The sequence below is a fragment of the Marmota flaviventris genome, chromosome 1 (assembly GCF_047511675.1).
Source record: "Marmota flaviventris isolate mMarFla1 chromosome 1, mMarFla1.hap1, whole genome shotgun sequence".
NCBI classification, from domain to species: domain Eukaryota; kingdom Metazoa; phylum Chordata; class Mammalia; order Rodentia; family Sciuridae; genus Marmota; species Marmota flaviventris.
The window spans coordinates 124,725,118-124,743,363 of NC_092498.1; the positions used below are offsets into that span (position 1 = coordinate 124,725,118).

General features: G+C 58.1%; 1 protein-coding gene across 1 annotated transcript in view; it reads right to left on the reverse strand.

Moving 5' to 3' along the window:
• The window catches only part of Adgrd1 (adhesion G protein-coupled receptor D1), a 111,628-nt gene that overhangs the window by 31,006 nt on the left and 62,376 nt on the right, over nucleotides 1–18,246 (reverse strand). The window contains exon 16 of the mRNA XM_027952019.2: nucleotides 2,041–2,114. Coding sequence (XP_027807820.2) covers nucleotides 2,041–2,114 — 74 coding nt within the window. The remainder of the gene's footprint in view (nucleotides 1–2,040; nucleotides 2,115–18,246) is intronic.

An 18,246-nucleotide genomic window follows, 5' to 3' on the forward strand; every position in this document is an offset into this window, starting at 1 on the left:
ACATGTCAAAATCCGTGGGCTGCTGATAAATGAGTGCTTCCGGAAGAATTTACAGCATTCCATGTTTCTACCAGAAAATAATAAAGATCTCGTGTCATTTATCTAAGCCTTCGTGTTTATAAATTTTAAAATGAAAAGCAAAGTACCTAGAGGTAAATTCCTTCTCTGGAAGCAGGTTAAAGAGAATAAATCAATGCAACGGACGGACAACAGAAGCCTAATAGAGAGAAAAAAATCAATAGACTTGATAAGCCTCTGGTAAGAGTGGGTAAGACAAAAAAAGACAGGGGTTGAGAAGTAAGAATGAGGTTGCGGCCTCAGGACCACAGCCAGGCACAGGTCCACCAAGGACGCCACCACCAACGCTGGGCCCCCAATCCAACCGCTCAGATGAAATGGACGAAGCCTTCCAAAGAGCACTAACTGCCAAAACGCATTTAAAAAGAAACAGATGGCCTAAAGAGTTCTGTATCCATAAAATAAATTGAACATATAGTTAAAACCCTGTCAGCAATGAAAACGAGGCCTCCATGACGGCACTGGTGAATTCTACCAAAACATCAATGAAAGAAATGTGAATTCTACACAGTCTTCCAAAGTGTACCTCTTGCAAAGACCTGATTGCTTCTCTACCAAAGCCAAAGGCGTTTTCCAAAAGAAATTGCAGACAAATTTCCTTCACGAACATAGACAGAAAAGTCATCAATTATTCCAGCAAATTAGATTCAGCAACATACAAAAATGACAACACATCACAACCCCATGGTTCCAAGAACGCAACCTGGTGAGACATTCAGCGTCACCCCTAATCCCCCCAACGGGGAGACAACCAGGCGTTACCCAGCTGAGAGCAGACCATGAGGCGCGGGATACCCCTCCTCGGAGTCCAGGCCGAGGCAGGACACGGCCAACACTACAGCAGCTGGACGTCGGCACGCGAGCCACACTGCGTCCACATAGGGAGCCAGCCTCGGAGGCTGCCTGCACTCAGCCCCCCATGTGGCATCTTTCAGAGACACAACCACGGGGACAGAGGACAAGCCGGGGTCACGAGGACTGGAGGAGGACGTGGGGAACCTCTGAGGGGGATGGCCTTGCTCTGTGTCTTGGCTATGGTCCTGGCAGGCTGATCTCCGCGACTGTAGGAATTTACATTCCTGGATACGGTGTGTGCTCTGCCTGGCCACATCCTCCCTGGGGCTATCTTCTGTGCCACCTTTTGTGCCTTGGATAACAGCTGTGTTTGCTGGAGGGCAGCGGCTAGGGCTGGCACCTCCCTGATGGTTAGTGATGGGGAGCACTTTTCATACACCTGTTGGCCGTCTGTATCTCTTCCTTTGACAAATGTCTGTTTAAGTCTGTTGCCCCCCTTTTTTTATTTTTATTTTTTTTTTTAGTCGTAGTTGGACACAATACCTTTATTTTATTAATTTTTATGTGGTGCCGAGGATCAAACCTGGTCCCTCCCACGAGCTGGGCAAGCGCTCTGCCACTGAGCCACAGCCCAGGCCCCTGTTGCCCATTTTTTAATCAAGTTGTTTGTTTGCTTTTTGTTTCAGTTCCTACAGTAAAACCAAAACCCTGGAATTCCAACATCATCCAGTGAAGAGCTGCATCCCCATGCCCCTCTCCTGGGCTTCTCTGTTAACTCTCCCTGAGAGGGGGACAGTGAGGTGTCAGGAGGAATGCTTCCTCCGTCTGACCCCACAGCACCTGATTAACTGGTTTGCTGTGGGTTTTAAGAGACTGTCCTGGTGAATCCACACACAGGAAGACCTGTCCCAGGGGTCCCAGGGGCCACGGTGCCCTTCACCTGTCTGGGTCTTGCTTCCAGTGTGTGCCATCCTACAGCTATGTTGGCTCCCCCTGGAGTGCGGGCCTGCCTGGCACCATGCCCCGACCAGGCTCCCCCCACCCCGCCCTCTCCCTGGCGTCCTCCTCCCCCATCCTCCCCCTGGTGCTCTCTCCCCCTCCCCCTGGCACCCTCCCCTGGCGCCCTCCCCCTCACCCTCCCCCTCCCCTGTGCCCCTGAGACAGTACCTGAAGTTCAGGAAGGCACAGTACAGGAAGACACGGTTGCTGGCATTGGTGGCATCAATGTGCTGCTTATGAGTCTGAAATGAAGGAAAAGGGACATGCATATGACATGGGGGCAGAGGAGATAGCCCCACAGCCAAGCTTCAGGGTGGGGCAGAGCTCAGCCACTGACTCTCCACCTGCTGCCCTGAGGTGGTGAGAGTGGCCAGGTGCCCGTCCCGTCCCATGCCACCCTCTGCCCACACCAGCCCAAGCTGCAGTTCCCCTGGGCAGGCTGGGACCTCCCTGGCCTGCTCTTCCCCGAGTCCGCCTCGCCTCCACACCAGGCCTCAAGCAAGTATTGCCACCCATTTCCTGTGCCCACTCCTCTCATTTCCTCTTCACAGTAGTGGTCCCATGTGGCACGTTACAGTCATCCATTTGGTTGTTGTCCCCCCAGCATGCGCATGGGATGGGAACAGAGTCTGTTCTCACTCTCTGCCCATGAGCTGGAGAGCCTGGCATACAGCAGGCGCCTACTAAACATTTACTGGGTGAATGGACAAAGGAAGAAGTGGCCAGAGGGATGGGACCCCTTGTTCTGGGGTGCGTGTCCTCTCTTGGACACCCCTGGGGACAGCTCAGGGTGCTGTATAGCAGCCTGGCCCTCATAGATGTAAGTTCATTCAGCAGCCATGCCAAGAGTCCAGGAGGCCAGGAGGCCAGGAGGCCAGGAGGCCGGGGAAAGCTTGCTCTGGGAAAGCCAGGCTGCTTGTAGGTGTCTGGCTCCAGGGACACATGGCATCAGGTTGAGTCCCAATCAAGTCGCACCTCTCCTTTGGTTGTGGCAGTCACTCTGCTCTCTGACCCCAAGTGCCGCCAATGGTGAGCCTTCCTGCTTCCCGAGACCCTTCTCTCCTGCAGACTGATCAGCCACTGCATCCCAAGTGAACTGGGCAGAGGGGTATCTTCTCCCTCACAGGTGCATGGTAATCTAACCATCTGGTGGTCAGGAGTGCCCAGCAGGATGGATGGCCCCTCTAGGCAGCACCTTCAAACCTGCTGCGAAGCCAGAGGCTGGTTCACGGTCCCCTTCAGAAGTCTGCCCGGCAGCTCCGGGCAGCACCAGGTGGTGCAGACCCTGCTCCCACTGATGCTCTGGCAAAGGGGAACCCTCACTCCTCTTGCTTCCCCCCTGCATCCTGGGGTTCTTTCAATAGATGACAGAGCCTCTTAAAACTGCCCGTACCTGGGGACTCTGCAGGCCTCAGCCAGAACATTCCTCCCTAGACGGAGGCTTGGCCCACCCAAGTTCTCTTCACCTTCTCAGATGGGCACCTTCCACCCCAGCCCACCCTCCTCCCAGCTCCCTGTGACCTCCCATAGCATCAACCCTGTCCTGGGCCTGTACCTTATCTGTCTCTAGGTCTGTGGTCTGCCACCCTCCACTACAACAAGTGTCCAGGGCAGGGACAGTTTCCAAAAGACCCCACACTAGAGGGACATCCAGAAAAGCATGCCGCATGAATTGCTGTGGAAATCAAGCTCATGGGCAGGGTAACTGACCTCTGAGGGACGTCCATCTGCACCATGCTAACCGTGTGCCTCTCTGCAGAGGACCAAGGGGTCAGAGGCACACAGCTGTGCTTCCTGCTGCTCACCCTTCCCAGAGAAACCAATCCCTGAGTCCTGCGAAATGGCTCTGCTGACCCTCCCACCAAGAAACTGGGCAGCGCAAGCCTGCAGGCTTCACAGGTCAAGGGGAACCTAAAAGGTCAAGCCTTCCTTTACCCTGACCACGTGGCTTTCTGCAAGAGGCACCTGACCCCTCTGAAGGCCACCTAGGAACCACCCAGCTCCTCCTCCTGACTTGGAGGAGGTGGCTTCGGAGCACGGTTCTGACCCTGGCCACCCATTCTGTCCTGGGAACATGGAATTGCATGTGCTAGGAGCTCTGGGCTGGGCCAGCCACCGGGGCTCACGGGCCCTTAGCTGACGCCAAACATTGAAGAGCCAGGGACAGACTGTCCTCTGCCTTCCAGGGCCACACATGGTGAGCTCCACACTCAGGCAGAAGAGCCTGTGTCCAGCAGCACCCCAGCCACAGGGAGATGGGTCCCATCCCACAGAGTGGGAGACATGAGCGAAACCTGGAGAGGCCACAGCCTGGACTCGAGAGCAGCATGAGGCCCCTGCACAGCGGCCCCAGACCCGAATCTCCAAGAACACACGTAACAAGGGAGCTCTCTGTGTGACTTGGGCCATCTAGAAGGGCTTAAAGCAAGCGGGTGGCTGGAGGAAGCCAAACCTGACCTCCCTCTTCTCCTGTGGGGCTCAGCCCTCGGAGCAGCCTGTTCCCATAAACGGGGAGGCCTCTGAAGTCCTGCGCCCCACTCTGGAGTGCGGTCACCCTTCAAAGGAGGGCCACACATGCCAGCCGGCAAGCAGTGCGTGTGGTCTGAGGGGGCAGGCGGCCTTCCCTCGGGTCTGGGCCAAGACCCCAGCATGGAGCAGAATGGCCCTTGCCCTCTGGTCAGCCATTCCATCCCAGGCCCAGGAGCTGGGGAACTGACCACCTCCAATGTGTCCAGCTGAGCAGAGGCTCTCAGATAGTCTCCACAAAAGGAGGCCTGGGGCTCCCAGCAGATTGGGGCAGCACGTTTTGACATAGGGGGACTCAGCTGTGGTGCCAGGGAAGAACAGGGGTGCGCTGGTCTTTACCCACATTTCATTTCACAGAGAAAGGCCAGGGGCACCGACAGCACATCATCTCCGAACGCCTGGGCGAGGGAAAAGACCATTCCCACTGGTCATCCTAGCTGGCTGGGCCACCAGACAGGAAAACTCAGCTCCCAGAACACAGAGTCATGGGGACCCCCACCCCCAATTGCAGGCAGCCACGTGTTTCAGGAGCAGAGAGCAGCAGAAGAGAAGCCCCCTATGTGCTGGACCCACAGGAACAGAAATGCTTGCAGAGGGTAGCTCCTGCCTCAGGGCTGAGGTCAGCAAGGGGAGCAAGGCCCTGATGCCCCCAGGAGCTCCACTTTGCAGTCTGCTGCTGGGCTGCTCCTGGCCCAGTCCTACCAGGGTCAAGGCCATGTTCCCCCTTGTTCTTTTGTCATGAAATCAACCTAAGGGTTTAAATACAAAGACCCAATTGTTCTTTTGCTTATTTGGGGACAACTAATCTCTGAGCATCCCTGGGACAACTCACAGAGCAGGCAGAAGGAGCACTCACACCAGTGTCTTTAAATTTTAAGATAAAGAGTTGCTGAGTCTTCAGGGGTTGCAGACCTGGCAATATTGTGTTAAACTGGGTGCAGAGCCAGATGCCAGGGCCACCAAGTGACCCAACCCTCACTCAGAGAGTCCCAGGACCCCAGTGTCCTGGGGGCCACGCCCCTCCCATCCAAACCTCCCCACAACGCTGTGAGGCGAGAGAGGCCAAACTCCCCTCATCTAATGCATCTTCGGAAGCCCAGACCCTCCGCAGGCCCCGCTGCCCGGCCTCCCCTGGGGTGTGCGGCCTCAGCCCCAGAAAGCAGCTCTCCTGGGGCAGAGCAGACTGCAGCGCATCCCGCGTCTCTGGGCCCCACTGGCACCACCAGCCCCTCCGCCTCCCTGGCTCTGTCTCCATGGGATTCTGCCACCTGCCCGGGCATGAGAGTGGCTGATCTGGTGGCTTTGGGAATGTGGTCATGGTATTTAGGGCCTGGTGGACCTCCCCAAAACTCCCCTAGTTGGATGGTGTGCACAGGGACCTGAAGCAGGACGGAGGCCAGCTTGGGTCTCCACCAGGAGGGCAGTCACTGCTCAGAGGCTGGACTGAGGGACCCAGGGAGGCTCAGCAGGACGGGACCCGCCTCTTGGGGCTCCAGAAGCCCCCATGGTGCCTAACTGACATTTACATCCTGTTCCCACCAACAGAAGCAGCTTTTCTCTGGTGGGTGACGTGCCCAGCTGAGAGAGCCCAGACCCGAATCTTCAGCATACAGCCCTGCCCTGTGTGCTCCACACCCTGCCCTGCTGTTCCCAAGCCTTCTGACCCTGGCACAGGCAACACCATATCCTGGCCTCATGTCCCAAATGGGCTTGCCTACGGTCTTGCCATACAGCCAAAGGTCCTGGTCCTGGCTCCGGGGCCCCAAGTCCATCAGCACACCCAGTAACAGATCCTGACCAAATAGCTTTGAGTGGGGTCTCTTGCTGGGCGCTCTGTCCACCTGGCTCACCCAGCACTGCAACTCCCAGTCTGCTGGACACCCAAGTCAGGCCACTTTGTCCCTCTGCTCAGCCACTCTGGCAGTGTCCACCATACTCAGGGGAGAGCCGAAGCTTTCGGAGCTGCCCCAGGTCTGAGAGGACCTGAGGGCCTCTGTGACCTGCTTCCTGTGCCCTCCAGCCCCCAACCACACCTCATGCACACAGGTTGGTGCTTCTCCCTTCGGCCCCTGTGCTCCACCCTCATCCTCCCGGGTTCCTGCAGGGCCCCCCACGGCATCCTCCTGCTTCCCCACTGTGCCCATCCCCTGGCCTCCCAGGCCCTGTCCCTGTTAAGGGGCAGTGTGGCAGGGATGTGGCTTCTCATGCTCTGTCCTCAGTGACAGGCGTGCAGCAGGAGGTGCATGGCACCAGTCAGAGACCTCGGGAGGAAGGACCAGGAGCCAGGGGTGAGGCCCAGGTGCTGGGAGCCAGCAGGTCTGTCACCCTCACATGCAGCTGTCCTTCACAAAGCCACCCATGTGGTGCAGAGACCAGTCAACCAAAGCCCGGGTGTCACTTAAGAATGGCAAAATCACCCAGAAGATGATTCACGATATCAAGGTGGACAGACGCTAGGTTCTGTGAGAGCCACGGAAGATGTGACCACAAAGGCCTTCTGACTGACCGCACAGGGCAGGGGACAGAGACCCAGAGAGAGATGATGGATGGATGGTAGATCCTATGAGAGGTAGAGAGACAGATGATAGGTGACAGATGGGTGACAGGTGGATTGATAGATGACAAATATATAAATGGACAGCTGACAGATGACGACCCATGACAGGTGTATTGCTAGGTGATGGGGGAGAAGCTTCTGGGTGACCGGTGATGGCTGAGTGTGGATGGTGGTGGACAGCTGTAGATGGGTGACACAGGGACAGAGAGATGACACATGAGGGCTCTGATGGCATCCAGCCCTGGATGTCCTTTCTGTCACTTGTTCTATTTTTGTCATTGCTTATATACAGTTGTCAAAATGACAGAACCACGGTGACAGAGAACAGATGATGGTGGCCAGGAGCAGGGCTGCTGGAAAGAAGGGCAGCATGAGGGACCTCCTTCTGGGTGGCTTCAGGGATATCCCTCAAGTCTGTGTTAAAAGGACAGGGAACTTCACATGTGCGTGCCAGCCTCGGTGTCTGGGATGTGACCCCACACCGCTGTTCTGCCACCTGTCACCGTGGGGGGAACTGGGAGGACACACACAGCCTCTCTTATCACCATCTTTGCCGCTTCCCACAGATTCATCATTTTCCACAGAGAAGTCGTGCGAAGAGTTAAATCAGCCCCGTCCACGGCCACCAGACCAGGTCTCTAGCTGAGGGTTGAGCCCTGGAGGGGACAGAGGCCCAGAGAAAGATGACGGCAATGTGCCAGCCCCGTTTAGACTTGCTGCCTGCTGCGTGGGCATGGGGTCAGCCTTGAGATTAGGGGCGGAGGAAAGACGCACAGCGCTCACGCACAAGGGGAAAAGAACCTGAACCCCAAGCTCTCCCCGCAGGATCCCCCAGGAAACAGGAGGAAGTAAGGCCGTCCTCGAGAGCGGGTGCCAGCAGACCTGTCTGCGGCATCTACGGAACACTCCATCCACAGGAAGGAAATGAGACAAGGAACCGGAGCGCTAGATATGAAGAAAGACGAACATCGAGAGCAAAGCCATGGCCACAGGCCACGGTGAGCAAAGCCACGGCCACAGCCCACAGTGAGCAAGGCCACGGCCGCAGCTATGGTGAGCAAAGCCGCAGTCCCAGCCCATGGTGAGCAAAGCCACGGCCACAGCCATGGTGAGCAAAGCCATGGCTGCACTGCAACTCCCGGTTTGCTGGACACCCAGCTCATGGTGAGCAAAGCCCATGGTGAGCAAAGCCACGGTCCCAGCCCACAGTGAGCAAAGCCACGGCTGCAGCCCATGGTGAGTGGGCTGCCCCTCTGCGGCAGCACCAGCCTCACCTGATGAGATCACAGCCAAGGCTGAGCTGGGACTGCCCTGGGGCTGCCCTGGGCCACTCCCAGGTGCTGCACTGACCCAGAGCTGGCCCCCTCCCTGCAGCAAAAGGGTGTGGGCAGGGACTAGGACCTGAGCGCCACAGAGGGTGGCACGATGTGAGGACTGGGGCTGTGGCCTCGGGATGGCCGATCGTGAGTCCCTGAAAATGCTGTCAGGAATTGAAGAGCCACAGGGTCCTGGGACCTGGGAAGCCGCTGGCAGCTCTCAGCTCTCATTTTCACCAAGTTTGGATGTTACGTTAGCAGAGGCCCAGAGTGTCTGGGCTCAGAGTGGCTGGGCACCAAGAAGGATGAGCAGGTAGAGGACAGCAGGGAGAGGAGCAAGGTCGTCAGCAAGCCCAGCGCTGACAGCGCATCTGGCTTGGGGGGGGGCGACATGAGAGAGAGGAACGTGGGCCGCGTCCTGGTTCACACCAGCCCCACACCAGTCCCACCAGGTCCCACATCTGCCAGACTCTCAGGCTGGTAGAGACTTCACTTCTTCTTCACTTCACCTGGGAGAGTCTTTTCAGATGTGACCAAAGTAAGGCTCCAAGGACAGGGCACGGGATTCAGAGGAGCCTGACACCAACCAGAGCCCTTACGAGAGGTTGGAGGGGCACAGGCAGAGGAGTGCTGTGCAGAGGCAGGGACTGAGACTACTGCCCCCAGCTGCAGGGTGGTCAGCCTCCCTGGACAACACAGGCAGAGACGGAGCCTGCCTTCCCAACTGCAGGATGGCCAGGTCTCCTGGACACTGGTGACAGACCCAGGATGGGGCTCTCTGAGGCTCAGAGAGGACCAGTTCTGCCATACTTTGATATTAGACTCTGGCCTTCAGGCTAAGAAAACAAGTCTCTTGTGTAAAGCCACCAGTTAGTGTCATTTGTCACAGCAGCCCCAGGACATGTCGACGTCTGCAGGGACCTGGCCCTCCTTGCCTTCTGGCCCCATTTCCACCATTTCCCGGCTCTGTGGCTAGTCATCATCCAAGCTGACCCTGGCAACCCCAGTGCCCTAGACACCCGTGCTGTGGCCAGCCCAGCCTCCAGGAAGCTCTGGAGCAGCAGCAGTGCTGGTGGGCAGAGCAGACCTGTCCCCACGCGGAACAATGTGGCCACCCCGACAGCTTCCTCCCTTCCAGACCTCACCCACGACGCTGTGCGCATCTGCCCTCCTTTCCCAGGGCTGCAAACCTCAGTTCCCTGTTCATGGCCGGCATGGGGAGCCTCAGCCTCAACTAGAATCAGGAGCTGCCGGTCACTGGCGCCTCTAGGTCCCCGGGGACGAGGTTTCCTTGCACTCCCCCAGGGCTGTCTGGCCATCTCTGTCTGCATCCCGAGGCACAACCCTGAGCTTTGAAGTCAGGCATCTCCTGTGTGGTCTTGGCCAGGCCCAAGGGAAGGCGCCGTCCCTAGAGCGCCTCCTGCCCCGCCATCCACCCACACCAGGGCTGTGTGCTGAACTCCCTCCCCGACTATTATTCCTCAGATGCCTCCTGCTCACAGAATGCTGGTGCTATAAATAGCACTCCCCTAGACACCTGGCCTGAGCGTTTCAAGAGGCCCCACAAACTTCACTTCTGCATTATCTGGGCTGCTATGTGAGAGGAGAGAAAGACCACGGCCAGGCCCTGCCTCCGCCGGCCCTGTATTCTGAGCCAGGCTCTGCTGCAGCTGGTCCCAGCCAGACTAAGATGCGCTGTCCCAGACACCTTGGCCTGGCTGCTCCCGTTTCCAGAGCCACAGCCCAGGGACTGTTCCTCAAGCCAGAAGACCTTGTCCTGGGCTGAGAACCAAAGCATCACCTAACATCTGCACAGTGCGTGTCTGCTGGTACCACCAGCGCAGAAAGGGCGGCCTGCTGCCTGGGCCACTAGTCCCCAGAACAGAAAAAAAACACTGCTGACAGTCCACAAAAACAGCGCCTGGTGTGCAAGCTTCTCAGGTACCAGGAAGCTCTAGCACAGTGTGCCCAGGGGGTTGCACCAGCTCCTCCAGTGCCAGGCAGCACCACGTGGGTGTGAGGACCACACCACTCGGCTCACCTTGCAGCCTGATCCTGTTGACAGCAATCCCTGTTGTGCCCATCTCTGTGTGCCATGATAGGAATGATGCCACCTCCCCAGAGAGGGCTACCCACTTAGAAAAGGGTGGGATGGCATGCCGGTCTGCATTCTGGAACCACAGGGCAGGCTGCAGGGTCTGCGGCAGGACCCATTCCTGTTCATCCAGTTTCCCATTCCCATCTGCTGAGCCACTTCCCAGCACGGCCCGCACGGCCCCCGGCCCCTAGGCCTGACCACAGGCACACACACCACGCCCCTCCTCTAAGTCAGGGAAGAAGATGCACAGCTGGCCCGGGACTCTCCTGCTTGTTGAAGGATGGCTTTAAAAGGTGAATTGTGACCCAGACGCCTGAGATGCCACTTAACCCACGGATTAGCAGGCAACCAGCAGGTGCCACAGCCCTCCAGGGAAAGGCCCAGGAACACAGACGAGGCATGAGAGCAGGAGGGACTTTGCCTGGCAGACAGAGCTGGTCCACATCCACAGGGAGGGACGGCCACTGACTCTGCCAGGGACATTTCCATATCAGTGGGAAGATGATTGGTATTGCTGAGTCTCAGAGCTGGAGGCAGTACAAAGCCCCAAGAGCCCCCGCGAGCAGCCAACAGCCCCCGAGGCCCAGCTTCCCCTGGAAAGGCTCAGCCACCTTTCAGGGATGGCTCAACGTCCTCCACAGCTTCCCTCCTTAAATTAACTAAAAAAAAACAAAACACTAACTTCCCCCAAAAAAAGACAAGGCCAGGTTAAAAAATAAATCACACCACCGGGCACAGAAGTGGAGAAGAAACGCCAGGTGGAGCGGGCCCCGAGACGGCGTCCTAGGTGGAGGGACAGTGGGTGTCCTGCAGAACCAGCAGCACGAGGCCAGGTGTGACGAGAGCCCAGGAGCACCACCAGGCCAGGGCAGGGAGCAGGCCCAGGCCCCAGACTTCAGAGAGGGTCTGTGGTCGGTGGTGAGGGAGGAGGAGCCCAGGCGGAGCCCCACAGTGTTGGTGCCCAGAACTGGGGGAGAGGACCAGAGAGGGCCGGCCAGACAGGGAGCCCTGAAGCCCAGCAGAGGACGCCATTGGTGACCAGAGTACCAATGGGAAGGACCACCAAATGGACCTCAGGGGTGGTGCCCAGGACACACAGGCACTACAGGGCTCATAACGGGCCCAGGCGGCTGCGGGGTGAAGCCATCTTCACGGTCCCCTGCAGAGTACTGTTGTGCCAACTGTGCCTCCACAGACCTGCCTGCAGGCTTCTGTTTGCTGTGAGAGGTGCTCTGAGCCCAAGGGCGTCCTAGTGAGGAGCAAAGGGACCCAAGGGGACAGGGCCGATGGCAATGAACCTATAAGCCCGCAGGCTCCTGAGTAGCGGGGAAGGTGACTCCCCAATAAGGCACACGGTGAGCAGGTCTCCTCAGAGCTGCCCGGCAGACCTCCTGCCCAGTGACCCTGGCCCTCAGCCCCCAAACCAGACAAATAAATAATCACGAGAAGGCCTGTGACCAGACACCTCCACAGCACCTGGCTGAGCTGGCCAAGCGCTACCCTCCCTGTGCTTTGCCAGGGAAGCCCAGCCACCCTGTGGAGGGAAGCACCTGGTTCCTGTCCTCTAGGAAGCCGTGGACATCGTCCTCTAACTCCCTGATGGCTGAGCAGCATGACCTGTCCCCAGGGGACAGCGGGCCTGTCCTGCTGAGCTATTCCTCACACAAGAGCAGGCTCAGAGATGGAGCAGACAAGAAGACGAGCGTGAAATGACCACATGGTCAACGGCACCAGACCCCACCTGGAATACCAGGACAGTGGCAGTGTCACCACACTGGCCTCAGGATACGGCTGACTGATACTGAACTCAGGGGCAGGGGTCTCAGGCCCCTCAGGCTCCTGCAGCCTGACCCATACCTTGGACATTGGAGCCCACCCCATTTAAACACAGAGCCAGAAAGGAGGCTGATGGCCCAGGGGCCACACCCAGGCCCCACGTTCACAGTAGAGCCCTGCTGTGTGGTGCGGGTGACCGCTCCCCTGTCCCTCTGAGCACCTGGTTCAGAGATTCTCTTGCCGTCTCTTCCCCGCCCTCCCTCCAGCCAGAGACCTGGCTCCACGTGGCTGTGGGTCTCCCCACTGACCCCAGGAAGCAGCATGTCCAGTTCTGCTGGTGGCCTGGTCCCATCTTCCTCCCATCCAACTAAAGCCACCTGAGAGGCTGGCCTATTCCTGCAGCTTCCTGGGCCCCTGTCACAGCCAGGCCAGCAGCGCAATGTCAGGGTGCTGGGTGTGATCTGGACTGCATGGGAAGGGGCAGCCAGAGAGGCCACCAGTCGGGCTGACAAGTGCATGTGACCACTTAGGACCTACGGGATCTCTTGGTGTAGTCCATGGGTCAACACTTCATCAGTGACACGCAGGTTTCCGTCCCTACCAGAAAAGGACACAGGCAGCACTTCACCACCAGCAGTCCCACCTACGCCCGCTCCTGGCCAGAGATAGCAGGCTCGCAGGTCACACATAGGGGCAGTGGCGCGGGCATGAAGGTGCGCACTGAGGACGGGTGCTAGGCTGCATCAGCTGTGCCAGGCCCAGGGTCTGCTCCCGCAGGACAGCTGGCGACACGGCCTGTGTCCTGCTGCAGGCGCTTCACTGGCCCTCATGAAGCACCACGGCCCCTCCCAACACAGTGGGAACTGGGGCCAGAGGCCAGGGGCTGGGACTTGGGCACAGGGTGACCATGTGGAGCAGGGAAGGCAGAAGGTGCTGATGCTTGGGCCCACTCCCGCCCCTAAGGCCCGTCCCCTGGACCCCACCCTCTCTTCTTCTGAGTTCCCCTCCTCCTCTCACCTGAGCGGCAGGAGAGGCTGCAGCCTGCGTGCAGACTGACCCTAAAGCTGCTGAGCAGTGACCAACACCAGAGGAGAGGCCCATCCCTCACTGTCCAGAGAGGGGAGAGGGAAGGGTCTGCCCAGCCCTGCAGGCCCACCCTGGTTCCAGATGCAAGGCCCCTTGAGCAGAGGCTTATCCTTGGGTGCACAGGGTCCCTGCCAGCGTCTAAAAATGATCCAGCCTGCTCACAAATAAGGGCTGGTTTCTCAGAAGACAAGTCTTTTATGTGAGCTATAAAAAGCTACTGGATCCACAACCCATGATCATCTGAAAGTCAGCAGGGTGGTGCTGGCCAGGCCCCCACCCTGCACACCCAAGGACTTCCAGATCACCAGGACCCCCTTGATGGCCATGACCTGAATGTGCATGCCCAGTTCACTCCTCCTGGGGGCTGTGGGGTCAAATTCAGGGACCTGGGCAAGCCCCTCCTCACAGCTGGGAAGCACCCCAGCTGCAGCTGCTGAGGGCACTGGGAGGCCAGGAGGCCCAGCCAGGGCTTCCGGCTCCACCACCCAGCTGTGCACTCCCAGCCAGCTTCAGGGTGGGCTGGAAGGAACTGTGCTCCCCAAGGAGGAGAAACACCCAGAGGTGACCCTAGGCATGACCCCACTGCCCCGGTGTCCACCACCTCACTCACAGCTTTAGGAAGACCACTGGCCCAGCCTGGGCTTCACCCTTGGCACCTGCTCAGAGAACAGGGGGCACCAGCCCTGTGTGCGGGGTGACACTGGGCATTTGTTTCCACATTCCAGGGCAAAAGAGCCCCTGATGGCCACCTACAATGACCCCTCGCAGCTGGCCCTTGTTGTGACCAGACTGCCTGGCGGGTGGTCAGGGGCCCCGTCTCATTCAGAGGAGCTGCCTGGGCTCGCTCCTCTCTGCCATGTCCCTCCCAAGACACAGGACATGCAGGTCTGGTGGACCTGGGGCCTGGGACTGAAGGCTGAAGGGGCCGGGTCCCGGGCTCATCCTGCCGGCCCAGAGCCTTCTCCTCCGTGATCCTGCTTGAGAGAAACAGGCCTCTATTGTGCTGCTGTTCTTGGGGTGGACCTTGGCAATGACGCCCCACTAGTGGCCATCTGCAGACGCTGCCCCCAGGGGAGGCCTCACCAGGATAGGTGCAAGGGGTGTACAGAGAGTGTGGCACCAGGTGTCTGCTCCTGAGCGTTCCCGCCCACCAGCCGAGCGTGTCTCCTGGGGAACCATCCTGGCCACATGTGAGGCGGGGCCCAGGTCTCCTCGGGAGTGTCATCAAATGCATCCCCCTCTGCAGGTAACCCCAAGTTTGCTTATTCAGTTCTTCACCTCTGAACACCTGTGTCCCTGCTCCCTCTCCCTGCTGAGGTCACAAGTGTCCCTGTAGTCTCACCCTCCTTCCTGGTCAGGAGGGCAGGTGGTCTCTGTCTGGACAAGGGAGGCACTAGGTGGCTGCCATCTGTTCTCAGGAGCTCTCTGGCCAGGCAGACCCTTCCCAGACTGGGAGTGACAATTTGCTTCCGGGCGGCCCTCTGTCCCCCACAGTGTTTCTTGGGGTGGTGGCTTCCTGCTGTCCTGGCACCCTGCAGCCCTCCTCTGCCTCAGTCCTGCTACACTGGAATGTCAGCCCTGGAGGGTCTCAGAATCAGCCAGGGCCAGCTCCTCACTTGGTCTCTGGCCCTTCCCGCCTGCATCCCCAGTGCTTGGTGAGGGCTCTGCCCCTTCCGGGAGCACAGTAGGACATCTGCCCAGGTGAGGGCATCCGAGAAACAGCCACACTCCCGCCATAGCTCAGAGCTCAGATGGCCCTGGGACCCACTGGGTGAGGACAAGTCCCCAGGGCAGCCACCACTCTGCCCCTCCTCAAAGCAAGTAGGGGTCAGACAGGCACAGCCAGAAACAGGTTTCAGGGCAGAAACGAGGAATTCAGACATGAAGGTAAGAGTCCTTCTGATTTTGAAACTGTCGACTGTTTCAATACTAAAGTGCTGTCCAGGTCACCGGCAGGCCACACATGATGCTGGGGCCATCACACAGCAGGCTCTGACCAGCAGGCAAGCTCTAAGTTCACCGAGGACTTTCCCGCCAACAGCCCATGAGGCTGGAACACTACCTTCACCGAGAACTCGTGTTCCCAGGGGTTTGCCTGGGCCACTGCACAGCACTGACCCAAGAGCAGGCCACCCACCGCGGCAACCACAGGATGATCTCAGGTCCCCAGGAGCAGTTTCTGATCCACAGTGAGGCATCTATGCTAATGCACATTTGAAAGACAGGGCCAAGCACATGGTTTCAAGGATACTATTGCTTCAGACTTTGTCCTGATGTTAAAGAACACGCTGATTTAGGGGTATAACCTAAAACTCAACCACATAGCACAGCCATGATTCATGATCCTTATTCCTTTTGTGGGTGTCGGTCTGCTCCCTTCAAGTAAGGAAGAGGAGGATGAAAAGAAAAAGGAGTAGGGAAGGCAATGGAAAGGGGGAGGGGAAGGAAGAAGATGCCAGGAAGGAGGGGGAGGGGCCAGAGGGAGAGGCCGGGGGGAGGGCAGCCATAGCCTTCCCTAGGAGAAGGCTCCAGGCGCCCCTCTCCAGGCTGCTGGGGGAGCAGTGCAAACGGCACTAAGGCCCCACCCCTCTGCCCAGGGAGGGGCTCCACTCAGGCTCCTAGTGACTGAGGTGACTCAGTGGTCCCCAGCTGTGCTGGGCTCTAGAAGGAAGCAGTCATGTCCCCTGGGAGGCCAGAAACTCCTGATGGAATGTGGCAGCCTACATGTGAATGTGCCCCTCCCCAGGTCCTCGGTGTCCCAGGGAAGACAGGATCCAGACTGATGTGAAATCTCCCAACTTAAAATGCCTGAGGGTATTTCGGTCCTTAAAGTACCTGGAAAGCCCCCCAGGCCTCCCCGGCCCCCAGCTGCCTTAGGAAGTCAAGCAGCCTCCCTGCATGGCCATGAGAGGAGAGTCCGGCCAGCAGCCGCCCCACAGACACCCCTCCCTCCAAGCTGCTGGCCCGCTGGTTGGCCGAGGCTGGTGCGCTCTGGGTCAGGGACGGCAAGGCTCTTGGAGAGAGAAGCCCCAAGAAGATGCCCTCGTTAGGAACAGTCGCCCCCAGGGCCCGGATGGACCGAGCCGTCCTGTCCTGGCCTCTGCCGGGAAAAGACTGACTTGTGCTCATTGTTTTCCCCACCATCCGGGCTGCTAGCATAACCTCGAGTTGGCTTCTTACAGGCAGGGTCACAGGGCCAGAGCCAGAAGTGCCTCTTCAAAAGCACACTCCATCTACCAGGAGGGAGGGGCTGAAGGTGCAGCAGCTGCAGGAGGCCATTAGGGGGTCTGGGCAGCAGGTGAGGGGCAGGGCTGTGCTCAGCTAGGCCCAGGCCTGGGGACCAGGGTGGGCTGCAGGGGCACTTTGGAAGCGGCAGGGCCACCGTGGTGAAAGATGAACCTTCAACAGCCAGTGTCCTCTGAGCTGGGGGCAGGCTGAGCCGCCTGGGCCAGCTGCCGCCTGTGGTGTCCTGAGTGCCCTGTTAATTTTCGATCCTGTCACTGCCAGGTGTTTCAGGAGACCCCGCCCAGGCTGGCTCTGCTCCAGGCTGAGAATGTGCCATCAAGTAAGAAGGTCCTTGTCCTCTCTCCCCTGTCCCTGTCCTACCAGCCCTGATGCGCAGTGGAGGAAACATCACCCTGGGCCTCATCCCCCAGGGGAAGGATGAAGCACCACAGATGTGCATCTGTCCTGCTCATGTAGCTCCAGAGTAGAAAGTGCAGCTGCAGAAAGCCCCAGGACCAGAGGGGGTGATGGCAGAAGGAGCCTGCCCACCTGCAATGGCATCACCTGCTCTGAGCAGCACAGTGACTGAAGTCTGGAAGTGACTTTTATGGACTCCTCAATTGCCTTCTGTGAAGACAAAACACTATGCTCTGCCTCCTGCCAAAGACGTCCACACCCGATCCCCAGAACCTGTAAATGTCCCTTTACCTACAAAGCATGGTGGGGGTGGGGTGGTTCCAGTGCAGTTAAACTAAGGATCCTGAGACAGCAGGCAGGAGGGCAGGGCCAGAGGACCAGGGGTCAGCAAAGCAGAGGTTGGGGGAGGGAGAGAGAGAGAGAGGCTGATGGGTGGAGGGAGATAGGTAGAGGGATGAATGGAGATGGGGGGTTGGATGACAGGGTGGAAAGATGATTGGGTGGGCAGATGGATGGGTGGGTGGATGGATGGGAGGATGGATGGATGGGAGAATGGATGGATGGGAGGATGGATGGATGGGAGGATGGGAGGATGGATGGATGGGAGGATAGATGGACGGGAGGATGGGAGGATGGATGGATGGAAGGATGGGAGGATGAATGGATGGGAGGATGAATGGATGGGAGGATGGGAGGATGGGAGGATGGATGGATGGAAGGATGAATGGATGGGAGGATGGATGGATGGATGGGAGGATGGAGGATGGGAGGATGGATGGGAGGATGGAAGGATAGGTGGATGGGAGGATAGGTGGATGGGATGGGTGAGTAGATCGATGGGCTGTGGATTTTTGATAGACTGATTTGAAGACATGAGAGGACAGGAACACCTTCAGAAGCCAGAAGGCAAGGAAACAGATTCTCTTCTGAGCCTCCAAAGGGAACGCAGCCCTGAGTCATCTGGGTTTTAGCCCAGTAAGATTGACTCTGTGCACCTGGCCTCTAGGATGACAAACACATGCTGGTTTAGCACTTCGTGTTTGGGATCGGTTACTGCAGTCATAAGAAACCAGTGCAGTTTTTCTTGAGAGAACAGTCGATGCATTTGACAATATAAAAATTTTCAATTGCACGAAGCGAAAGTAGTCAAAATAAAAAATCAGGGGGGTGGATTGCATCCAGCACAGAGCTGACATCTGCAATGTGCGAAGAGTCCTTGGAGACAATAACCTCCATCCGGAAAATCAACAGAAGTGCGTGACATAAAAGAAAAACGCAGATGGCCGAGGACCTAGGAGAAGCTGTCCAGCCGAGGCGCCAGTGGAGGGGTGAGAAAGACACCCCAACAGGTCTGCAGGGATGGGAACTGGCGC